Genomic DNA, 26,422 nt, shown 5'->3' on the forward strand with positions numbered 1-26,422 from the left:
GACGACTCTGGAGGTGTGCCCCATCACAGTCACACTGCACACAACACCACACAGACAAATCTGGAGGTGTGCCCATCACAGTCGCACTGCACACAACACCACACAGACGACTCTGCAGGTGTGCCCACCACAGCCACACTGCACACAACACCACACAGATGACTCTGCAGGTGTGCCCATCACAGCCACACTGCACACAACACCACACAGACGACTCTGCAGGTGTGCCCACCACAGCCACACTGCACACAACACCACACAGATGACTCTGGAGGTGTGCCCATCACAGCCACACTGCACACAACACCAGACGACTCTGCAGGTGTGCCCACCACAGTCACACTGTGCATAACAACACCTTCCGTTCACTCAGATATCCTTTTATGCATGACCTGCAATTTCCATCATTTCCTTCAAGCTTAACAAATCTTGAGTTTTCTCTCTAAGAATCATTGTACTCAGTGCCTGGTCATCACACTAGACCCCGGGAGATACACAGGTCTTATTTATGTATTTCACTTTTGGGATTCTTGAGCGTTTATTATTCATAAAGTTCATGTTGACAATTGCATGAATATAGAAAATAAGTGGACAGAAATGGCAGATTTTCTAGAACACGTGACTATTCTGCTCAGTATTTTTCAATAATCAGAATACCGAAATGGTATAGCCATCGAGAGCAACCTAGTCCCTCACATTGCCAACTTATGAGTGAGAAACTGCCTGCCACGTAAGTGAACAAGAAATGCATGAGAACTCCTGTCCTGTTTATTTGACGTTACAATTAATTCAATAAATAAATAAATCCCCAGAAAAGCTTGTCGAGTCACAAATGCTGTTCACTGGAGGACAAAACACTCATGTTTTCTTTTGGGAAATTCAGACAGATGCAATGACAGCTCTGCCCACCTAAGCACAGCGTCTGTGGGCAGTGACAGCTCTGCCCACCCGAGAGCAGCGTCTGTGGGCAATGACAGCTGTGTCCACGCGAGAGCAGCGTCTGTGGGCAAACTCCTAGCTGCTCTCTATGGCCCTGGGAGGCCTGTTAGAGCCTTGCCCCGTGCAAGCACCTGCTTAAGCCAGCACCCCAGTGTGAGGAGGAAGCTAGTCACCCTGCACCCACAGAGACCTGCAGGGGCACTGCGTCCTGGGCCTGATCCAACTTCTGTACCTTTCTTGTCAGTGGTACTTCTATAGGGACAGGAACCAGCTCTGCCAGGAGACACCCATAAAATGCAACCATGAACATTACAGGGTCACTATTTGGAAACACAAGTGCCACCTACAAGAAGAAAACAACAAAAACTGTGAGGCTCAGGAATGATTGAGACTTTTCATCTTTTAGAATTTCTGTTAGTTAAAGAATAGATAATTTATGGGTTTTTTTTCACATTTACTTCAGAAAACCTAATTTTGATCAAGGATACATAGAGATAACCTGTCTCAAAAAAAATCTGATGTCAAAATTCATTCTTGCCCTTCAAATTTCCTCATTCATGTACCTTTGAGTAAGCAGCTGTAGGTGGCAGCCTTTACTACACTCGGAACAAAAACGTTTAGAGCTGTAGGCCAAGGCCTTTCAATGCACGCAGACTGAGAGCCAGATCTCACACCCATCCGCTGAGAGGCACTGACATCCACAGCCCCATCACCAGGTTTGGTGGCGAGTGTCATAACATACTATGTCAACTTGCTCGTCCAAATTTTTTGAAATACTTCTTCCCTTGCATTCTATTTTTTTTAAAAAAATATTTAGGTGTCTAATTTGTTTCCTATAATCATATAAATCTTTATTTGGGTTCACCATAATCCCAACTGCCACTAAAAAATACTATCTGAGCAGGGCAGTGGGGGCACACGCCTTTAATCCCAGCACTCTGGAGGCAAGCAGAGCTCTGTGAGCCTGAGGCCAGCCTTGTCTACAGATCAGGACAGCCAGGGCTACACAGAGAAACTCTGACAAAAACAAAAAAAAAAAACAAAAAAAAAAAAGAAGAAAACCATAATAAAATAAGAAGACATAGAAGTGAAACGTATGTTATATAAATCTGAGCAGGGCAGTGGGGGCACACGCCTTTAATCCCAGCACTCTGGAGGCAAGCGGAGCTCTGTGAGCCTGAGGCCAGCCTTGTCTACAGATCAGGACAGCCAGGGCTACACAGAAAAACTCTGAAAAAAACAAAAAAAAAAAAACAAACAAGAGAATTGCAAGACCCAGATATAATAACTGGTCTTGTGATCATACGGATTAAGCCAGAATAGCACTTAACTGAGAGCCTTTGAGACGACAACAGTGGCTTACCTTAGCCCTCAACTTGTAAGACAAAATTTAAGCTGTATCTATTTACCTTCATTTTGTACTTCCGGTTTACAAGCTGCATATCTACCAAGTTTGTTGACAAGAAACCCTTTCCTCCTAAAGATGATTTAACAGTGGATGCCTCAGCTATAATTGTAAGACATTTGCTAAAGAAAGGGTGTTTGGGGGGATCCACTCTGCAGAGGGATGTTTATGCACTCTGGACATTATCATAGCAGCTTGAGTTTTCCAGCTGACTGGTAGGAAACTGAACTCAGGACCTCTGGAAGAGCAGCCGGTGCTCTTCACCTCTGAGCCCTCTCTCCGGCCCTAGAAACCTTGTTTTGTGTACCTAGTTTTCCGTTTTCCTCCTTCCTTTCTCATTCAGCCTGTCTTCTCTCTGCTTTGTCTGCGAGCAGTTTTAAACAGGGAACAGAGCTCACACGACAGAGGAAAGCACTGAATGGTTCCTGGAATTCTCATGATCTTGTCAATCGACACTTTCCTGTTGGAGGGCCGCTAGCAAGACACCCCACTTGCATCGTCTTCTCCCAACTTCCACCCTGACCTCCTGGTAACTAGGGGTAAACTCTCTTCGGCCTGCCCGGAGCAGTTCGATCCACCAGAGGGTCCTCCGATGACAGCAATCCTCCACTCTGACTCTGTATCTAGTAATCCACATTAGCCACACGTGCTGGCTGCTGAGCCCTTGGTGTGACATCATTCTTATCACAAGTTTTTCCTATTAATAAGAATTTCCCCATTTCTAATGTTAAACTGTAATTCTAAACAACTGATAGAACACCAATTTCAATTAAGATATATATTTAGGTCTCGATTTGGACTCATTCCAATACAGTTACATTAGCACTACTTACTCTGTCTCCAGGCTTAAGTAGCGCTTCATTCTTACTGGTCAGTTTATTAAGTAGTGTATACGCTAACTTTAAACTCCGACTCCAAAGTTTGCCTAAAATAAAACAAAAGTAGCAGCAATGTTAATTTGTAAGAAGCTAAAAGCTAACATTTAATGCAGGAGCACACATCCTATATATATATGTCCATTTCTCTATCAGTAGATTCAGTTTCCAGCTATTAACTGTTTAGTACAATATTGCCAGGACCATCACAGCTTGTTTAAAAAAAAATCCTAAAGTTATTTTTATTTATACAAATGGGGTTTTATTACAAAAATCAGTCAGCAAAAAGGCCATACTACATATATGTATGTATGCAGATTATGTATAACTTCTAAGGAACGTGATCACATTTCACACTGCTTTTTCCAACTAACAGCTCATTGTGGGCGTAGTCTCATAATTTAAGCGCTCATTAACAACATCATTCGAGTGGTAAACATCAAGATGAGTTATATCTTCTTCTCTGCTGTGTACTTGGGAGAGCCCTTGGTACAGAACATGACAGCTGCCAAGGACCATGCTGCCCCGCATGGTGAGCAGTTGCCATGCTCAGCACCCAGACCTGATGAGCCCTCAAAAATAAAAGGCTTCACTGAGAAAGGAGAGAGGGGGGTGCAGGGGTTGGCATGTGTCTGCAGAAAGGCAAGAGTACTGATGGGTAGAGACCCCAGAGTCTACTGCTAACACCCACTGTAGCTTCAACTTCACCGTCCGCATTATCTCAAAGAAGAAACACAGATGCCAGCTAGACCCCTTCAGTTCTTGTGCGGTCTGGCAGCCACGCTCCCTTTCTGAACGAATGCTCACATGTAAATAACACTGAAGTAGGTGCTATGCTGACATGTGTGAACAGAGACCTGAGATATCAATGAGAAAAAAAAAATTCAACTCCAAACACTGTTTCAGCCTGCTTTAAAGGTCAATTTGGAATATTAATAATACATGCACATTTCCCAGAATCAAGCTGTCTATCATAAATAATGCTTCATGACCAAGTCAGTTTTACCCCGGGAATACAATCTCTGAGATTATCAACATAATTTGCCATGTTAATGAAACAAAAATGAAAAATAAAGTAAAATCTCAAAAGGTGGATGAGAATTAATAATGATTCACAATTTTAAATGACTATACCAGATTTAACGACGGATGAGGGGAAACCAAGTCCCTTAATGAGCTAAGGGTGTCATTAAAAGCCAGACGGGAGCTGTCACAGCCACGTTAGACACTACAGACCTTCCTCTGAGCAGAGGCAGGGCGGGGACATCCGCTGCAACATCAGACTCAACATCCCACACAGAGCAGTAAGAGGGTAGCAAAGGGAAAATAATTGGAAATAAAACTGCTCTTTGCGGATGCTGTGGTTATGTTCTTCAAGGATCTTTTATAATTAACTCAGTAAGGCTCCCAGATTTATCAACATGCAAACACCATTTAACTTTTAAAGACAGAACAAAAGGTACAATACCATTTAAATATTTAAGACTTAAGTGTCACAAGAAACATACAAGGCTCTCCATGGAAAATTATAAATCTGACAACCCAAATTCAATCCCTAGAACCCACATGGTGGAAAGAAAGGAATGACTTCCACAAGCCATCCTCGGACCTCCGTGTGGATGCCACGAGAAGCATGTGCACACGTGTAGACACACAGGTAAAAAAGAAAGAAAAATTATAACACATTATTGATAACAAAGTCTCAAATATGCAAAGGTGGTAATTCTCAAATAGATTCAAAGCCATGTCCATCAAGGTCTGAGATTCAGAGATACCCAACAAGCTACTTCTAAGACGGACCCTGAAATACATGGACTGTACACAGCTAAGATGCCCTCTGAGAAAAGAGAGGAAGATTCTCAGGTGTCAAAACTTGTTACAGAAAGCTATGACATCAAGAGTGTGGCAGGGCAGGTGTGGGTGATCCGTGCCTCTAATCCCAGCACTCAGGAGGCAGAGGCAGGTCTGGTCTACAGATCGAGTTTCAGGACAGCCGGGGCTACACGGTCAGACTCCGTCTCAAGTGCAAAGACAAAAAGGTGTTCCATCTCGGCGCACTTCTCTGCTCTATGATGTGCACCAATACTGTGTGGCCCATACGCAACAGTAAGAGGTAAACAGGACGCACCATGCGCCTGCTGATACTTGCCATAGGTGAGGGTATAGGTGGCCTTCCCCGCTGTGTCCAAGGCAGTCAGACAGGGGGCTTTGGGCTGGGTTGTGCCCCAGAGCTGCAGCGCAGCCAGCAGAGATGGTGGCCCCGAAGTCCCCACCGACAGAGGCTCTCCCTTCAGCACTGCCATCTGATCTCCCTCAGGTTTGGGCTGATTTGGATCTGGCTGTTGAACTATAAAGCAACATCAAGATTTTAAACCTGACATTTGAGAGTGCTGTGCACACATCTGTTTACTAACGACTGTACTTTGTGGTCTCACATTGTAGTCAAACATAAAAAAAAAAAATGACAGTAATCTGATTAGATTTTGTTTTCCATCATTGCAGCCACAGACAAATTAATGAAAGGGCTAAAGGAAAGTTGGTTAGAGACAATACCTACTCGCCATCTGATAAAGCTGACCACAGGACAGCATTTCTGCTTTCCTCCCTGGGGGATGCACTGTGGTATGGGGAACCCTGCAGCTCCAAAGCAGGGCAGGAAGGCTTTATAGAGCCTGAGAAACAGGTCCTAGAGACTGGCTCACTTCAGATCATGTGAGCAGAACCCAACTCTGCAGTCAGGCAGCAAACCCACCAGCACCGGGGCTAGAGAGACCACTAGGCAGTTACGAACGTAATTGCTCTTAGGTCTCAGATCCATTAACTCCAGTACCAGGGAAGCAGATGCCCTCTTCTGACCTCTGTAGGAACCAACCACACACATGGTACATATACACATATGTACCAGGCAAAATATTCACACATAAAATAAAATGAATAAGCTTAATAATTTAAAACAATCACCAGCATTACTTGAGAGGAGAACTGGCCCAGTGTTCAATAAAATTGCTCTACAGGCCGTGGGCACAGCTTAGTGGTACAGTACTTAGCTACGTCTGTGAGGCCTGGGATCAGTTTCCAACCTAGGCTGGGGTAGGGGCAGGACTTTTCTTTCCAACAGCCCTGATGTAAAGAGAAAAGAGGAAACTGCTGGCTGAGCGTGGTTGTACCCACCTGCAATCCCAGCTCCAGAAAGACTGGGGGAGGTAGGAAAATTGCAACTTTAGGCTAGGGTGAGCCCTCTGCCCCCCAAAAGACTAAGGATCAGCTGTACAGTGACTGTTGCCTGCACCACACACACACACACACACACACACACACACACGCACAAGCATGAACACACACGTACATACACATACACATGAAAACAACATACACACTCATATACATGCGCACACATGCACTAACACTGCCTTATTTCTCTTGTTTTTTGCTAGTTTTCTCTTAAGAAATAAATCTACACTCTTTCTTTTCTAAATAAATACTCATTTATAAATGAGGACCTAAAATTTGGAAAAGAAGTCAAAGGTAAGTTAAAAATCAAATGCTTTATTTAAATCTGTAGAAGTTCGGGTTTAAAGTTTAAATCAAAATTTAGATAATCTGAAAGAAAAGTTTAACTAATCTAAATTAAACAAAATATAGGCCGGACTGGATGCACAGAGAAATGCTACATCGTGTTAATCTGAGCCCTAAATTTCCTACTGCTCATGTACTGGAAGCAGTCAGTGTGGCTCCCCACTGCACATGCTGACCCGTATTTCGCTGTGTCACATTACACAGGCAACTCACAGGAAATACACAGCTGCTTGCGTCCAGTCTTGGTGGCCACAGTAGTCACAAAAACATGGAAGACCAAGTCAGAGAACACTACCTTCCAATAATTCCTCGAAGTCATCCACAAAGAACTCCTTCAGCGGAGGGCGTTTTGGCCTCTTCAGGGTATTCAGGAGCTGCTGGATTTTGGAGGACACCCTGCTGTTCACAGGCACACCTGTCAAGGGAAGAGCAGAGAGGAGGAAGCTGTGTGATGTCACACCCACCGGAGCATGCACTGGGTGGGAGGTTTAACGACAAACTGTTAAGTGTAGCAGACCTGCAAATCCAGCCAGGCACTGCCTGTCAGTCACTGTATACTGTACTAATCCATTTTTCAATGGTACAGAAGAACTTCGGGTGACTGTCCAGGCAGGGAGATGTCTCTGTCAATTCTAGAGTATTGAAAGTTGCTTACAATTATATTCTGGGGTCTTTGGTGGAGTTGAGTACAGAGAGTTATAGTTATAGTTTTCCTTTGTTATGATAAAAGATAAATTAGATATGAAACTTTAGACTCACAAAGAAATATTGTAACTATAATTCTTGCATACCTATTTTGTTATATGTAATTTTCTATGTCCAAGTTAAAACCTTCCTTTTTATTTAGACAGAAAAGGAGAGATGATGTGGGAAGTCCTTCTGCATATGTGATGCTTTTATTAGTTAATGAATAAAACTGTTTGGCCAATGGCTTAGCAGAATAAAGCCAGGCAGGAAATCAGAACAGAGATAGAGAGAGTAGGCAGAATCAGAGAGATGCCATGTAGCTGCCTAAGAAGCAAGAAATAACAAACCATAAGGCTTGTTGTAAAACATACAATAATAGAAATGAATTAATTTAAGATGTAAGAGTCAGTTAATAAGAATCCTGAGCTAGCAGGCCAGTGTTGTAAATACCATAGTTTTCGTGTGATTATTCGGGTCTGGGAGGCTGGGAAACAAAAGGGCAGACTCCAACTACAAGCTGCCTTAAATCCAATCAGACTGGTTATTTCCATAACATTAATGCCACTATTACACCAGTGGGCAAGACTTGCCAGGCCAGTAATTATTTTAGCTTGCAGGGTTCACAGGTAGATCAGATTGTTGATAAATTTTCTCTCCCAGGAGAATACCTTCCAGCACTGTAAAAACTGGCCAAAAGGGATAAAAAAAAAAAAAACCCTACAGGTTGGTAATATCTTAATTTTTCTATGTCCTATGACTAAAGTATGTGGCACCTTCAACAATAGGGTCTTACCCTCCTATGAATTTCTGGATGAGTTTATTTCTGAAAACAATTCACTAAGATTTTCATAAGAATTATATGATGAATTTATAGAGTGCTTTGGGTAATCCTAATTTAACTCAACATAATTTGAAACTGATCCTTCTGTGATGGCTGCGTATCTTGCTACTTCACTGAAGCTGTTTATTAATTATATCTGTATGAATGCATTTATCTTTCGGAATTGCACAGACAAGATCATATCATCTACAAACAGGGACAGCTTTACTTCCTCCTTTACAGTTTGGATACCTTTTATTTGTTTACTTTTCTCTGCTTGGTTTCTCTGGCTAAGGTTTCCACTTCTCACTTCTTTGTGGAGTAGAAGCGCAGATAAAGTAAGAATCCTTGCTGTGCCTCACCGTGCTGTATCCTGATCCAGGCCACGAGACACTCTAAACTGCCTTGGTCTTCCGAGAGCTTGCTTTCAGCTTGTCTCTCTACTGTCTTGTCTTGTGTGTGGGTATTAAGGTTCAATCTTATATATATTATTTCTTTCCTTCTACTTTCGATTTATTTTGTTCTTTTCTGCTTAAGGAAACTTTTAGAAGTCTGAGTTCAGACATTTTTATTTTCTAATATTGTTATTTAAAGCTCTAAATCCCCTCCAAACATCCTTCACTAAGTCTGCACCAACCTCAAAGGCTGGAACCCAGCTTGCCATGGCGACTCTGAGTATAGGAACTTTCCGTAGCTGCTTATTTCCCTTCTCCAAAACTAGGAGGGTGAGCTGTTTCCTAGTGATTTCCAGTTATTCTTCTACATGATGTTTTCTACGGTAACTCTCACTGCACACTGGTTTCTGTTTATTTGCACAGAAGAATCATAGAAGTCTGGCTTAATTAGAGAAAGGGACAACACAAAGGCGATGTCAAATATCACAGAGAGAACCTGTTGCTGTTTCAGAAGAGCAAGAGAAGCGGCTCTTACCACCCGCAGTTTCCAGCACGGTCCTGCCATGCCCTCGAGGAACACCTCTCACAGACACCACCTGCGGACGCTCATAGTGGGAGTGCTCCGCCAGCCCCGTGGTGACATCGGGTGGGGCAGAGTGAAGATCTGATGTTTGAAAAACATACCCGAATAAGTGATTAGTTCAAGCAAGCAGTAAGTGTCTCTCCAAACCTGCCAGTCTAGAGTTTCACTGTCTGAGCTCTAAGCAAGGGATTAATTATGCTATCCTGAAAGTTTGTTTTCCTGGCTAAACAAAGGCTGCAGGGCCCTATACACCCCAACACGCACCATGTAGAAATGTGTGCATGTGTTGGGAGGTGTCTCAGTTCAACTCCTTAAAAGACAGACACAGAGTGCTTGCCTCGACAGCACTAAAGACACACCTAGAACCACCAACTCTATCACAAAGTGCACAGAAAATTTGTTTATTAACACAACAGTCTAACAAGATCTAAGCTGGAAAGTTTCTCTCAAGGAAACAAATTTAATTTGAAATAAAATGCTACTACATGTTTTTTGTTACACTGTGGAGAAATAATGAGCCTTGTAACTTCCCTAAAAGTAGGCTGGATGCTATGAAGACATCATCTTTGTAGGTCTAAGAATAAAAGTACATACCCAGGGGATGGGAAGATGGTTCAGCAATTAAGAGCACTTGTGGACCCAGATTCAGTGCCCAGCACCCACGTGGCAGCTCACAACTTTGTGTAACTCTAGTTCAAGAGAATCCAGTGCCATCTCCTGGCCTTCCTGAGTACTGCATTCTCAAAAGGCATATACATATACGCAGGCAAAACATTCATACACATAAAATAAAAACATATCTTTAAAAAAATACAAAATTAGACAGGCATTAAATAAGCCTTTAATAACAGTACCTTAGGAGACAGGGGCAGGCAGATCTCTCTAAATTTAAGGCTATCCTAGTATATATAGCAAGCTCTAGGCTAGCCAGAGATATATGTTGAGACCCTGTGTCTGAACAATTTTAAAAACTTAACTACAAAAACTAAGTGTCCCATATACTAGTTAAAAATTCCTGCAATGATCCTGATACACCTATAAGTGATGCACACCTACAAGTCCAACTATCTGGGTGGCAGAGACAGAAGGGTCCCAAGCTCAAGGTCAGTCTGTGTAGCGTGGCACAGCCCCATCTCAAATGAACAAAATACTTTAAAAACTAAAAGACCACAACCAACTTAATGTATAATCAATTAATGCTACATTTAAAACAGAGCACATAAGACACAAATCATTCCTTTCATTCTCTCAGCATAATTTTTTTTATTTTCATCGAACAGTACTTTGACCCGTTCCAGGTACTGACTGTAAGTTGGCAGGAACTCTCATCCCTATTGGTCCTAACACTATGAAACAATGGCAATGGGACAGCTGTTGAATGTGGTGCTGTACCACACACTGAATGTGACCGCTAACGCAGTGAGCTTGTGTGTGGTGGAGGCTGGTGATCCGCAGTATTTACATCACTGTGAGGCTCACTATGGGGCTCTTAACACTCCGATGTTTCCATTCTGACTGCCTAGCACCTCATCAACCTAGATAAAATTCAAAGCTAGACCTGAATGTGTAGAGAGAAAGAAACTGCACAGGAACAAAACATAAACTTACTTCTTATAAGACAGAATACACTTAAAAAAAAAAACACTCTGAAACTTCAGTGACAGTTTTCACACCCCTTCTTGAAAAGGCCTGGGGATGAGCAGACTAGAATTAGTCTGTCTCTCAGGAAGATGTTTCAGTTTGTAAGGAAACATCGTGTGCTTCCAAACCACACAAAAAGAATAATGATTTTAAAGCAGATATAGAAAGATAACTTCTATACTATGAAGTAGTTTTGTAAACAGTGACATAATACTAAACCTTGCAAGGGGCAGTGGTGGTGCATGCCTTTAATACTAGCACTCATGAGGCAGAGGCAGGCAGATCTCAGAGTTCAAAGTCAGTCTGGTCTACAGAGCAAGTTCCAGGCTAGTTGAGCCTATGCAGAAAAACTTTGTCCTAAAACAAAAATCTCTGCTTTTAAAACTATCCCTAACCAGGCAGTGGTGGTACACACCTTTAATACCAGAACTAGGTAGGCAGAGACAGGCGGATCTCTGTGAGTTTGAGACCAGCTTGATCTACAAAGCGAGTTCCAGGACAGGCTTCAAAAGCTACAGAGAAACCCTGTTTCAAAAAACAAAAACAAAAACAAAAAAAAAAAGAAAAGAAAAGAAAAAAAACCCCACAAACAAAAAAACCAAACCAAACAAATAAAAACTATCCCTAAAAGCATTGTTTTTGAATACAGTTTATATCTATATCAAAATATTTAATGCATTTTATGTTCTTAATCCAAAAATTGAAACTAATGCTTAAAAAATACCCTTACCTAATAAGATCCATTTCAAATTTTTTATTTAATATATTATTCTTTTTTAAGATTTATTTATTTATTATGCATAGAGTGTTCTGCCTACATGTATGCCTGCAGGCCAGAAGAGGGTACCGGATCTCATACAGATGGCTGTGAGCCATTATGTGGTTGCTGGGTATTGAATTCAGGACCTCTGGAAGAGCAGGGAGTGCTCTTAACCATTGAGCCATCTCTCCAGGCCCCAATATATTTCCTTTGTCCTTCTGAAGTTCATCTATCTGGAGTTAGAAGCAAAATGATGGTTTTGTAACGAGGGTGGGGAGGGTGCATACAACCTGAGTATCTATCCCCTGTGCCAATGACCTCAAGCTTTAGATTTCAGAAATCAGAGTAGCACAGATCTGGGACACTTACACACTCCACTACTTAAGCACTCCTCACCGAAACCTTGAAATGTTCCAACATGCTGTCTACATTTTGGATTTGGGGTTAAGGAAGATAAACACGTATTTGGAAATCCAGTTAAGAGCCAATGGGATGGCTCAGTGAACAGAAAGAAGCACTTGCCACGCAAGCCTTCTGACCTGAGTTCAACTCCCAGAACACACAATAGAAGGAGGGACCTGGCTTCCACAGACACATGCATGTGACCACACACACAAAGTAACCAAGCGCTGGTGGGCTGGGTCCACTGGCAAAGCCAACGTCCACCAAGCCTTATAACCTGAGTTCAACCCCCAGATGAAAAGAGGCTGGAAAGAGAAGAACCAACTTCTCCAACCACAACCTGTGCACCACGGTACCCTCACACACATGCGCACAAAATAAAAAGCTCTAAATGTATTTAAAATTAAAAGAATAAATAAATTTAGAAATCAAGTTAACTGTGCTCTTTAATAATAACTCAATAGCATATCAAAACTACATTTGCAGTAAGGTAATAGAATCCAAGTTGAGATTTTTTTTTTTTTTTGAAACTGAGTAGAATCAAACAGAACATCTATGCTAGGCCAAGCAAGTGAGACAGGAAAAGGGGCCCTCACAGCACAGCTGCGGGAGACAGGATGGATCGTCTGCCAACACAGGCGGCAAAGCTACCTTAAAGTACCCAGAGTCATCCTCTTCGGAGAATGGACACAGCTAACTCAGCTAACTCCAACACACACCGGAGGGTTCTTGTTAAGACATCCGTAGCACAACCAAGGGAGCCGTGAGGGTTGCAGGCTATGGCTAGCTTGGCATGCTAGGCATGACCCAGAAGTAAAGCTGTCAGTGACAAGCTCTAGTGCAGTGCCCTGTCCCCTTAGGAGGAGCCTCACACAGCAGAGGCAAGGGATGAGCGTGACTCAGTGGGTAAGAAAGCAGCTGGGGAAGCATGAGGGCCTGAGTTCGAATCCCAGGACCCACATGAGAAGCAGGGATGGACATGACTATAATCCCAGCACTGAGTCTTCTGGGGCTCGCTGGCAACAGGACAAGGGTTAGTGAGAGAGCCTGCCTCAAGGGAAAAGGACAGATAGAGCAAGATAGTCAAGTGTTCTTGTCTGGCCTCCCCACAAGCCTATAGAGATGTGTGTATGTGTGTGTGCACACACACAGTTGAATATATAAGTATAAAACAAAAACTACACAAAAGCCTCCAGATAAACAGGAAAGCACAACACTGGCTGCCTTCCTGTTCCCGGTCCAGACTGTCAGATTCCTGGAGGAAAGGTAAGCCACAGTCACCAGCCGCATGGGAAAGGAGTGCCATGGCCGCCCTGGGCGGCTGTTTCATGATGCCTATCTACTCCTGCTGCAGCTCTTCATGCGGCTGCTGTGAGTGAGAAGCGCGGTGTGGCAGAGGAGCCACATGTTCCCACCTGACACACAAGGCAGAGTAAAGCAGATGTGAGCAGAAAGACAGGAATCCTATAGCAACTCACACAGGAGAAAATCAAAGAGCTATACTGACAAGCCCCACAGAGGACGCTGAGACAAACCACAGGCTACCGGAAAAAAACATGGCCATTCACCTACATCCAGCCAGCCCCCCAAACTTGACCTGAAAAGAACTCAGAATAGGGTCCCAGCACCATCTACAGTGGCTTATAGAAACCGTAACCGCTCTATCAAACAGCCCAGACACATTGCAAGTGCTCAGCACCCCAGACCCTGACTGCTCCAAGCAGTCTTGATCTACTGCAAGTGCTCACCACCCCAGGTCCAGCCAAGAAGAAAAGAAAATGAGGCACCAGCAGCACTGGGACCAGCGCTCTTCCCCGCTGTGTGATCCCTGCAAGCTACGCTCACTTTTTTTTTTTTTTTTAATTTTCTTCATCTGGGAAAATGAGGGTGAGTCTTTAATATGGACTACATTTAAGGAACGAGAACATGAATGTCCGTGGGCTTCCCACACAGCTAATCACACAACTACTGCTTACACGCAGGGCTTCAAATGGCTCACGGTGTCACTTCTTTCTAAGATGACTGTCATCCAAGAGCTCGTGACAAAGAAGACACCTGTATCTCTGAGCCTGGTTTTGACTGATGTCTCAGGACCCGTGCACAAGGACAACTGACAGTCCTTACAGCCACACATACAATGAGCCACAGGAAGGACAGTGACTAGAGCCAGGCCCAGGGTGGCCGTTACCATCACCTGGAAATCAGGAAAACAGGACGTCAAGAAAACAGCCTGTTGCTGAGGACTGGGGCATACCCCACCAGCCTGACACTGCCAGGCCACAGAATTACAGAATTGCTTCTGTCCCGAAAGGACACATTTCAGATAAGAAAGAGGTGGATCTGGATGGAGCCAAAAATTTAGCAAGAGAGCCATTCTGTTCAAGTTAATCTGGGTGCCAAGCTATCCAAGTGTGACCCCATTGTGTCAAACGCGATTATTAAAAGCCGAAAACCAGCTGATTATCGCAAGCAGACAAGGCACCATGTGACATCTGGCTTATGACCTCAGTCACTTGACAGCAGTCCTCTGTCCTAGGCACTCCTGACCCTGCCCGATCTGCGGGGCTGTTACTGACCTACGTGGGTGTGGGCCGTGAGGCCTGCAAGCGCAGTGGTGGCACCGGGAGCAGCAGCCGGTCTCCCTCCCGGGTGGGATGAGGTGGAGGATGCAGAGGATGAGGTGGACGAGCCCTGAATGACCCTGTCGAGCCAGGGCTCGATGCTGGAATGGCTCTGGAGCAGAGTGGAGGTGAGTCGCCCCGGTCGCCGCAAAGAGCCCTCATCTTCTGAGGCAGATGACGTGTCTGTGATTGAAATAACGACGAGAAGCATGATGTAGGGATGGGTCAAGAGAGGGAGAGGCCTCTTACTCGTCTCCAGGCCTGAAGCACAGTGCTACCCCATGTGACAAGTGGGCACCTTAAAGATCACCTTCAGATGAGAACATAAGAAGTCCTACTCTTGGGAAGTGATTCCATGAGTGCCAACGTCCCCACAGAGGCCTTGGCCACAGGATCTTATACACTAAGAATGGAAACAGCGTTCTGTCCCCTAAACCTAGGAAATCCCACCTGGAATGTGCTTGGTGCATGTCCAGCACTCACTGCTGTCCATCCACACAGCCTAAGACCACATCCACACAGCAGCATGGCGCAGCCACGGCCCGCACCTCATAGCCTAGCCTGTACATGGATGCCGCAGCCCTGCGGGTGTTATGGGAAACTACGGCCCTGGCTACATCTATGTGCAGAGGGAAAGCAAGAGAAGTAACTCTGGGAAGGATTCCTTCCACAACATAATTGCTTCCGCTCATAAAATTATTTGTGAACTAAGGTTCCATCAAGTCAGCACGCCTCTATTTTATTACAGTTATTAAAACATTTTTTATTGTTGGACAGTGCCTATAGTGTTATTGGCTGAAACAGTAATATGACACTAATTTCTGAAGACCTCGTCCAACAATAAGCTTTTCTTGAGAGGGAAGAAGCACCCACTAAGCCGCCAGTCACCTTGCAAAGCCCGCACACGCCATCTTAGTGGATCCAAGCGCGTCAAGCCTAACTGACGGTCAGCAGGTTTAGACTTGGTGACATGAGGGGCATCTATGGAAATGCATGGATGAAGCCACCAGACATTAGCAGCTCGGTCCGGCTCAGCAGGACGTTAAGAAACCTATCTACACATTTTCGTTTCCAGAGGTAACAACAAATGAAAAAACATACCCGACCCTCCAAATAAGCATCTTAAGTGGCCCCAGTGCAGACCTGGCTTGGAGGTCAGCTGCACAACAGTCAAAGGGCACGAATTAGAATAAGTTTAAAATTCAGTTCCTTAAGTTTGCACTCCACGAAGTGCCTGTTTTAGGCTCATCTCTTTACTAAAAGGTATAAATACCATCTTAGTTTTTTTAAAAAGTAAAACCCAGCCGGGTGATGGTGGTGCACGCCTTTAATCCCAGCACTTGGGAGGCAGAGGCAGGTGGATCTCTGTGAGTTCGAGACCAGCCTGGTCTACAGAGCTAGTTCCAGGACAGGCTCCAAAGCCACAGAAAAACCCTGTCTCGAAAAACCAAAAAAAAAAAAAAAAAAAAGAGTAAAACCCATACAAAAATGTCACAATAATATAAATATTCACTTGGATAAGAAAAATATCAGAAAAATACAGATTCTTAGGTGAGGAATATGCACATATATAAACTTTTTAATTTCTACATTTCTCAAACTTGTATTACAGGTTACAGGGTATTCCAATTCAATGAAAATAAATATTATAGCACCAGGTCTATGACACACTCATAAAAATCCATCCTGAAACCATTTATCAGTACCTGGGGGAGTATAGGTTTCCACAGACGAGTGCACAAGGACAGACCGTCTTTTTGAAGGCATTGGCATCTTCCGCTCTTTGTATTTGGCCAAAGCTGCTTGCACGGCTTCTGTGTGGACATCTGCACAGAAGAACAGTAGCCATAGATGTTTTACTACATTGGTTACAATAGTGTTTATTTTCCTTACCCCGAACAGAAGAAAATGATCTGCCTTCCCACTTGCCCCTGCACTTCAGCTTCTCTCTAGATGTTGCTTTCTTGAGGACTCAACTTTTGAACTTGATAAATATTTCCAGTTATAAGTTAAAAAATAAAAAGCTGTGGACCCCCAGAGGTTCACTGGCCAGCCATTCTAGCTAATCAGTAGGCTCACAAAACAAGAACACAAACAAACAAACAAATAAAAATAAAGCTGAAACGTTTTGAAAACGGCAGCCTGGATATCAATGTCAGCTTGTCAGAATTGTGGTGTGGTCCCACTGAGGATGTTTCAATGATACGCAGCATAGGCAATAGTCAATTCATCTGTTATTTCTTTTTTTAAATATTAAGTGTATTGTGATTGAGGAAGATGGCAGACATCATCTCTGGTCTCCACATCATGCTCTTCTGAACATACATGCACAGGTTGGTTGACACACATGCAGAGCTCAGTTGGTAGAATGCTTACAACAGCAAGTATGAATCCCTGCGTTTCAACCCCAGTACCACATCACAGGGCATTTTGATACATGACCATGTTCTTAGTCCCCAAGATGGCAACGAAAGGATCAGGAGTTCAAGGCCATCTGTCTCTGCATAGTACGTTTCAGGCCAGTTTGGGCTCCGTGGGATTGAGAACTGATCTCAGAATAAAGGGGAAGAGAACAAGATGGCTCAGCAAGTAAAGGAACTTACGACCACCAATCCTGACAACCTAGGTTTGATCCCTAGAATCTACAAAGTGAAAGAAAAGCCAACTCCTGCAAGTTGTTATCTGACCTCCACGTGTGAACCGTGGCACACACATACACACACAAAAATAAACGAATAAGCAAAACGGTTTTTAAAAGCAAAATAAAATTTTTTAAAAAAAACCAAACTTAAATATTTATAAAAAGCATTGCCAAATAGTGAGAAGACCTATTAAATAAAATTTAAGTTACACCAGTCATACAGCGACTTCCATATCCACAGCCATCACTGAGTGGTCCCAGAGCTCCTGGTGGAGAAGTAGATACAAACAGTACGCATGCTGTCCTGGTAGGCAGGAAAGAACTGGTTCTCTAGACACTAGAGAGATGCTTAATCAGTACAGGACTTGCACAAGGACCCAAGTTTGACCCTCAGAACTCACAGTCTAAAAATACCTAGGTGCACTTGCAATCCCAATGCTAGCGAGGCAGAAATGAGAGGCACACTGGGCTCACTAGCCAGCTCAAACTCAAAGCTTAAAAATAAAAAAAAAATAACGAAAAAACGAGTAGATGGCACCTGCATGTACAAGTATGCATGCGCGCACACACATGCACACACAATTGTCGCAAGCAAGCAACCTCTAAGGCGATCAACATGTACAAAAAGAGAGAGATGAAAACAAACTATCTGAGCCAGGTGTAGTGGTGCACATCTTTGGTCCCAGCATTCGGGAGGCAGAAGCAGGCAGATCTCTGTGAGTCCGAAGTCAGCCTGGTCTACAGAGCTAGTTCCAGGACAACCAGTGCTATTACACACATACACACAAAAACCCGTCTCTAAAAACTAATACTAGCTGTCCTAGAACTCCTCGAACTCCTTGAGATCTGCCTGCATCTGCCTCCTGAGTGCTGGGATTAAAGGTGTGCACCAACACAACTAGCTGAAACATAACTACTTCTTCGGTGGACATTCTAGCAAAGAAAACCCAATCCAAAGCCTCGGTAGCCAGAACAGAGTCCTGCCTTCAGTAACCCCACCTCCTACTCCCGCACTTCCAGGGCTAGGAACCTACCTGACCGGAAGCGCTCATCCCTTGAGTTGGTAGCCCGAGACTTCTGTGGTTTAGGTGTAGCTGCAGCCATCAAGGGCCCAGGAAGTCTAGTCTCTGTTTGCAGACATGGGTCTACTCCTGAAACACAGTTTACACCTTGTGTGAACAATTTGCGTTTCCGATTATAAAAACCCCATATAAAACAACATGCATTTCTTTTATATGGCCATACAGTGTGTGCTGCACCCTTCCTGGCATGGCTCTTAAAGCACAGAAGAGCCTCTGGCTTGGGATTAAGGGCCATGAACACGGGCCAGGGCAATGTCCACATCCAAGCTACCTTCTTCCCATACCACTAGACCTCGTCCAGCCTCTAGTTCATAATCATCACGATGACTGCACCCTCAGGGGTGCCCTTGGCAACATGGCACCATCACTTCAAGTGTGACGTGAGTCACCAACCTCCGAGAGTGGTTCCTGCATTTATAGCCCCTTCATAAATCTAAAATAGCCTGTGCTGTTTGTTACTCTTACAGTCCACAGCGTCATCACAGGTGGCCCTTAAATACGCAGAAAAAGCAGAGAGGTAGAGAATAAAACACCAAGAATGGTACTGCACAACTCCAGTGCACAAACTGTCCAGAGGTAGCGAGCTGGTCTAGTCGCAGCACTTCTGTGGCTCTGCTTCCCTGGGATGGACAGAGTGCATGTCACCTATCCACACGTCCTCAGCCAGCCCACGGCTCACAGTGATAGCACGCCGACCAGAGCCACCCAGGATACCAGTGAGAAATGGCGGGGTACAAATAGCATGGTCACTAAACAAAGTCTCTGCTACTATTCCAATCCAAATCTGCTAACATCTACGAATAGCACAGAGCAAAAACCTTTAGCTGAGACTCAGTAAGAATAAGTTTGATGTTGTAAGCCTTTGTTCGGAAAAGCCTTGTAAGACTAGCCAGCGGAGATTCCAGTCTCACTGGCTCCTCCAGTCTTGACCACACCCCCAATACAAGCAGAGTCCATCCCAACTTCACCCTGGGTCAGTGTCCTTCACGGGAACAGAGTGACAGAAGTGGTAGTACCTGACTTCTAAGGCTGGTCACACGAAGCAACACAACTATCTACTTGACTCGGCTATGCCTGTGAATCCCGGCGTGCTGATTCCCACACGAAAAGCACCAGGTGAGAAAACAGGCGAGGGAGGCAGGTGAGGGGGCCTCCCAGCCCACCTGCTCATCGCTGGACTCTGGCAGTATCCACAAGCGCTAGCGTCTGAGCTGGCCCAGCTGCAGGTCTATGAGCACAACAGATCTGCGGTGCTGTCTAGTGTGGCTGGTTACACAGCCTGGAGAATGGGGAAAGGCTACTCCAGAAACAGACCTATGCTTAACTCTTCCAAATCTGAGCGTGCGGGTGCGCCCTACACACACACACACACAGGTGCACGCACACACACACACACACAGGCACGCACACACATGCGCACGCACACACACACACAGGCGCACGCACACACGCGTGCACATATACAAATACATGACAATACTGAACAGTGGCCCTACTGGGCTAAAGAACTACTTTAGAGTTTCACTGAAGGACACTTAGTCCCAGCCAGGCATGACTACGAAGTGGTATACTGCACAGAGGTGTATATGTACATTCCAAAACGTGGATGCCTTTATCCTTTAGATAAATAAAATATTCATCAAAGACAACAAAAACTGATCTAAATTACTGGATAAAGGTGAAGTTTTTTTTGTTTGTTTGATTTTTTTGTTTGTTTTTGATTTTTCAAGCCAGGATTTCTCTGCGTTAACAGCCTTGGCTGTTCTGAAACTCACTCTGTAGACCAGGCTGGTATCAAATTCACAGAGATCCACCTGCCTCTGCCTCCCAAGTGCTGGGATTAAAGGTGTGCGTCACCACCACCTGGTTTACTTTGATGTTGTTATTGTTGTTTTGAGACAGAGACAGAATCTCACTGTGCATTCCTAACCAGTCTGGAACTTGCCATGTAAACCAGGCTGGTCTTGAATTCAGGGAACTCACCAAGGCCCACCTGCCTCTGCCTCCTAAGTAGTAGGCCTAAAAGCCTTAGGCACCACACCAGCCTTAAGTTTGCTTTGTTTTAAATTATGTATATGTGGTGGTGGAGGTGGTTTGAGCGCAGTGCCTGTGGAGGGCAGAGAGGGCGTCAGATCCCCTGGAGCTGTGGTTACAGGTGGTTCTGGAGCAGAGCTCTCGTCCTCGGCAACAACAGGACACGCTCTCCTTTGCTGAGCCGTCTCTCTCTCTCCAGCCCTCACACGGTACACGTTTAATTTTAGCAGGTATCGAGAGATAACTTTCCGGTAAGGCTGCAGGGATTCACACTCCTACAAGCAACATGTGGAAGTGCTACATCCTCACACATTGCTCAGCACTGAGTTTACAGAGAGCTTAAGGATTCTTCCAACCCAAGAGGAGAGTTCACTTTATGCATTTCCATATCTACTAGTAAAGTTGGACATGATTTAGTGTTTATTACTCACTTATATTTCCTGTTCTTTGAATTTCTTTCTTCCACAAAGAAATTTATGTTCTTTCATATGTCTGGATATTGGTTATTTCTTCTAAATATATATTACATATATAATATATATTCACACACACACACACACACACACATATGGGGTTTTTTTCGAGACAGGGTTTCTCTGTGTAGCCTTGGCTGTCCTTCAACTAGCTTTGTAGATCATCAGGCTGGCCTCAAACTCACAGAGTTCTGCCTGCCTCTGACTCCCGAGTGCTGGGACAAAAGGCGTACGCTACCACGCCAGGCCCAAATATATTTTATGATCCCAGAATCTGAATGTAAGGCCAGCGTGGTCTACAAAGCAAGTTCCAGGACAAACAGGGCTGTTACACAGAGAAACCCTATCTCAAAAAAAAAAGCAAAAACAGAAAGAAAAATAAAAGCTACTTGTTATCACATATTCTCTCAAGTTAAAATAGCAAAAAAACCCAAAACTCTTACCACTACCAACAGCTAACTAAGCAGCCTTCTAAGCACACAGCGATGTCCTGCACACAGAGATCACTGCCTTTATTCTCTAGCATTTACCCAGCTTTGCTCCCACACCTTCTGATATCAATGCGACCAACAAAAGTACGTGGTGTGAGGGAAACCAGCACCCTCTACACCTTGGCCAGGACTGGGAACAGCTAAGACACGCCTCCTCTACTCCAGTTCTAAGTTAGAACTTCTGGCCTCCAGGGGCATGTATGTGGTACACAAGCACATACAATACATAAGCAAAACACACTCATAAAAAAGAAATCTTTCGAAGAAGCAGCAGTATTATTATTACTATTAGTTAAGCATGGACTAACAAGAAGGAGCAGCAAGTAAAGGTACTAACTGTATCATGCTAATAAGCTGAATTTGATCCTTAGAACACATATAAAAAAGTCGGATGTGGTAGCACACATCAGTGATCGATCCCAGCACAACTATAGATAGAGAGAGAGGAAGTCAAAACAGGAGAATCATCTAGAAGTTCACTGGCTAGCTACGGGAGTTCACAACACAGCAAGAAATCGAAACCTGCATCAACAAATGGAAGGAGAGAAGCAACTTCCAAGAGTTACCCTCTAACTGGCACATACGTACTATGCTTGGGCACACTCAGAGTTCTCTCTCTCTCTCTCTCTCTCTCTCTCTCTCTCTCTCATTTAAAAAAAGAAAAAGAAATACAGTTTTCAGGTAGCTGAAGATCACATATGGCCTACCCAATCCAATCTCACCTCTACCAGGAAATGGTGTCCTAGAAATCAGTTTCCATTCTATACAAATCCGTTTCCTTTTCCTTCTTTAACAGCTTCATACAGGTCTCAGGTATGGCTTTTCACAACTTACTTATTTATATTATCATTGCTACTTTTTTAGTCAGGATCTCATTGGACAGCCCTGGCTAGGCTATAACTCAGTATGTAGACTAGACTGGCCTCAAATTCACAGTGGTCCACCTGCCTCTGCCTCCCCAGTGTCTGGTGTGTTTTTAAAGCTCATGCTGGCCACACTGCTCTGTGCTGCCCTTCCAAACCATCATCTCACTGAGGCTCATCACTGATGCTGTCTAGATGCTGTGGCATTCCATGGTCTCGGTGCTGTTGAGCAGGACTGGAGATCTTGGAGTTGAGGGTCACGATGGACATCCTGTGTACCTAGTGGAGAACTGTGGCACCATGTGACACAGACGCCAATGTGGATGTCAGGCTCTGGTTTTAATCTGCGCTTCTCTGATTATCCGAGAGGTTAGAATTCATTATTACCGTTTACTGGCTATTTCATTCTATGAAATGCCTATTTAAGTCTTTGCCCATTTTTCTCATCACTCTAGGAAATTTGGGCTCCTGGTGGCACAGGCTAGACTCCTCATGCTCAGCTGTCCCCGTGCTTCTTGCTATCCCCCTAGCCATGCAGATGGACAGCATGTCTTCTGCTGCAGAAAGAGCCACTAGGCCGCCTGTACATCCTGGGGCCATTCTTAAACCGTGAACGTCATAACCATCCTCTTACAGTCTGTAGTTTGACTTTTCAATCTCTCTGTGGTATTGAGAAGGAGGAGGAGGAGGAGGAGGAGGAGGAGGAGGAGGAGGAAGAGGAGGAGGAAAAGCTATGAAGTTTAAAGTGTCCCAACTTATAAATCTTTTCTTTTATGGCTATTGTTGTACTAGTCACATCTCTGGCAATTTAAGAAACCCTTCCTATTTTGGGATGGCAACACCTCCCTGTAAGATCTCCCAAGGACGCTACAGTTTCTGCCTCTCACACTTGGGCCTAGCAAACCTGAAGTTAACTTTGGTGTCTGGTCTTATATATTTTACATAGGTACAGGCAGCTATGCCAGCACCCTAGTCACGTTCCATCTCTCCTAAACCAAGACCATGTGTAATATGTGTGCATCTGAGCTGGCCTTCCTGTGCCACCTGTCCTTGCAAAGTGACCTATTCTCGGTGATGACAGCCTTATAATAACTGAGTAACTCGCCAGACAAATTCTCCCATCACGTTTTTGGATCTCCTGATCTTTTGTACTTAAGACATTGTGAAATTCCATTAAAAAATATTCAAAATAGCAGCTGGGCATGATGGTGCATGCCTTAATCCCAGTACTTGAGAGGCAAAGGTAGGCAAATCTCTGTATTCAAGGCAAGCCTGGTCTACAAAGCGAGTTCTAGAACAGCCAGGACTGCTACATAGAGAAACCCTGTCTCAAAAAAACAACCAAACAAACAAAAAAACAAAACAAAATCAAAATAATGAATATATCAAATCTATAAATTAATGTGCAAAGAATTAAAAAATATACACTATGTGTCCTTATCTAGTAAGGAAATATATCAGGCACACTCTATGACCACAAAAATAGAATAAGCTGCCAGGTGGTGGTGCACACCTTTAATTCCACCACTTGGGAGGCAGAGACAGGAGGATCTCTGTGAGTTTGAAGCCTGCCTGGTTTACAAAGTGAGTTCCAGGTCAGTCAGAGCTGTTGCACAGAGAAACCCTGTCTCGAAAAACCATAAAACAAAAAGTCCTGTTTGGTAGTGAGATCAGTATCAAGCCAAAGTTGTAAATTATAATCTACATCCTTTTTATTTTATCATCTAATAACAGACATATTATTCAGGCCTTAATAAAATATAAAATGTATACCAATTTTTAAAATAGAAAATTAGTCCTTATTTATTATTATTAGTTTGCAGTGTTAGGAATCATCCCCAAGATCACATTAGGCAAGTGTTCTACCGCTAAGCCACACCCCCAGGCCATTAAATCAGCTTTTATATCATGTTTTCTAGGACAGTGTATTTGTCACTAAAACAAAAGAAAGTACTGGCCTTACCTTGAATGAGGGGACTGTAACGAGAAAGCAGCTTCGCCCTTTTCTTTTCATATCCTTTCTGAGTGATGTCACCTAAAACAGCCATGGGAAAAGAGAATGTCATTACTCATACAGCTCCAAAGAGATTTGTGTGTACGTGTGAGGGTGCACGTGTGTACATGGCTGAGTGTGCATGTATGTACACATGGAGGCCAGAGGTCAACCTTAGGCACCCCTAACTACTCACCCTCTGTTTGGAGACACAGTAGGCTGGAGCTAACCAAGAAGGCTAGGCTGGTTGACTGCCCAGTGAGCCGCAGGGACCCCAGGGAATATTTTCTTCTCTGCCTCCCCAGTGAGTCCCAGGGACCCCAGGGACTATTCTCCTCTCTGCCTCTCCAGCACTGAATTTTAGGCATGTTCCACAGCTATCTTTTTAATGTATGTTCTAGGGATCAAACTCAGTAACTCGTGCTTGTGCAGCCAGCATTTTACCAATTAAACCATCTCTCTAGCCAGTTCTAAGATTTTTAATTGGGCTGGAGAGACAGCTCACTGAATAAAATTCTGAACAATGACAAGAACCTGAATTTGGATCCCCAGAGCCCACCAAAAGCTTGATGTTGTAGCACATAACTTCAACCCAGCATTCCTATGATGCAGTAGGAATCAGAGACAGCATAGTACCTGCTTCTTACACAAAACTAGGCGTGCTAACAGGGGATCTTCATTATTTTTATGAAGATTTTAGACCAGAAATGTATAGTGCAACAATCCTGATTACTAAATCATAGTTCAAATGTTAATACAGTTTTAACTATTACCACTTTGGGGGGTTTTCTAGTGTTTTCTAAGCCCTCCTCCTTCATCTTCCACTTCCTTCCAGACAAAAAGGTAGAAGGATGCTGAGCATCTAAAAAACACAGCTGCTGAGTGCCCAGCCAAGTATTTCCTTTAGCAGAATTCATCGTGACTAGGGTGTGTCAGGATAGAAACAGACACCTTGGAGTGGCGGACATTTCCATTAAGGCTCACTAAAGTTCTAGGTATACAGTAATATATTCTCCTGTACAAGGGAGGCCTATGCCAGGGAAGGTCAGTCCTGTGGGACAGACAGGCAATCGCTAGAGTACAAGCTGGGCCACCACAAAGCCCTTCCCACTAGCCAGTCCTTCGTCTACAGCCTACTGAAGAGCACCCTGGGCAATCAGGCAGTCGGGTATCTGTATATGTCACTGTCCTGAGGTTCTGCCCCACCCTCACAAGCAACTTGTTCTGTGGCCCTGTGTACACAGTAGACTATCCCCTGTTGGGTATGTGTGTGCACACGCATGTGCATGTGTATTTCTTTGTGCTTATATATTTTCACTTGACCTTGAGCTGACATTATTCCACAAATAAATCTTTCTCCTATTGCTGTTGTTTTTTTCCACTAAGTGCTCCATTTTTAACACCAACCCATCCTCAATGGGGAAATCAGATTCACTGCTCTGACCTGAGGATACTTGGAGAGCCACCATCCTCACCTCACCCATCAGTGGACGACATTGGGCCTTGAACACACCCATAGTATCTTCTAGAAGGGTACTATCATCTTACTGGCTACTCAAACCCCAATTCCCATGACCAACATCACTACAGCACACATAGGGTCATGGGGATTAGTCTCATAGGTTCAAGATAATACTTCATGATTTAAATTATTAAAATTTCAATTTATGCTGGGTGGTGGTGGTACATGTCTTTAATCCCAGCACTCAGGAGGCAGAGGCAGGTGGATCTCTGTGAGTTCGAGACCAGCCTGGTCTACAAGAGCTAGTTCCAGAACAGGCTCTAAAGCTACAAAGAAACCCTGTTCCCCCCCCAAAAAAATTCAACTTATGTACAATGTTAAAGCATAAATATTTTATACATATATTAAAACTATATTTACTCTAGAATATATTTAAATGTGACTAAATCAAAAATTTAAAAACTAAGACAGGGTTTCACTATGCAGCCATGGATCTCCCTATGCAGATGAGGCTGGCCTTGAACCATGCGCCTCTGCCTCCCAAACACTGGATTAAAGGCATATATCACCATACCAGCTATAGTTCTGTCTTAAAAGAAGGTTACGATGGTGAGAGCACCAAAGGGCACAGAGATTAAACATGTCAGGTGCCTACTTGATGCTCACCATAAGATAAAAG

The 26,422-nt window shown here is 44.0% G+C and overlaps 1 protein-coding gene across 5 annotated transcripts in view; it reads right to left on the reverse strand.

Annotated features, from left to right (window-relative positions):
- The window catches only part of Dip2a (disco interacting protein 2 homolog A), a 75,935-nt gene that overhangs the window by 33,803 nt on the left and 15,710 nt on the right, over positions 1 to 26,422 (reverse strand). For 3 of the 5 annotated variants that reach the window (XM_026785472.1, XM_026785471.1, XM_013351213.2), the window contains exons 2-10: positions 24,252 to 24,323; positions 18,380 to 18,496; positions 16,411 to 16,530; positions 14,660 to 14,887; positions 9,233 to 9,361; positions 7,091 to 7,210; positions 5,369 to 5,566; positions 3,178 to 3,269; positions 1,172 to 1,282 (exon numbers count right to left, since the gene is read on the reverse strand). In XM_026785472.1, the coding sequence (XP_026641273.1) occupies positions 1,172 to 1,282; positions 3,178 to 3,269; positions 5,369 to 5,566; positions 7,091 to 7,210; positions 9,233 to 9,361; positions 14,660 to 14,887; positions 16,411 to 16,530; positions 18,380 to 18,496; positions 24,252 to 24,323 (1,187 nt within the window). The remainder of the gene's footprint in view (positions 1 to 1,171; positions 1,283 to 3,177; positions 3,270 to 5,368; positions 5,567 to 7,090; positions 7,211 to 9,232; positions 9,362 to 14,659; positions 14,888 to 16,410; positions 16,531 to 18,379; positions 18,497 to 24,251; positions 24,324 to 26,422) is intronic. The other 2 variants (XM_026785473.1, XM_026785474.1) reach the window with 2 other exon arrangements.

This window comes from Microtus ochrogaster, linkage group LG2, assembly GCF_000317375.1.
Source record: "Microtus ochrogaster isolate Prairie Vole_2 linkage group LG2, MicOch1.0, whole genome shotgun sequence".
Lineage (NCBI taxonomy): Eukaryota > Metazoa > Chordata > Mammalia > Rodentia > Cricetidae > Microtus > Microtus ochrogaster.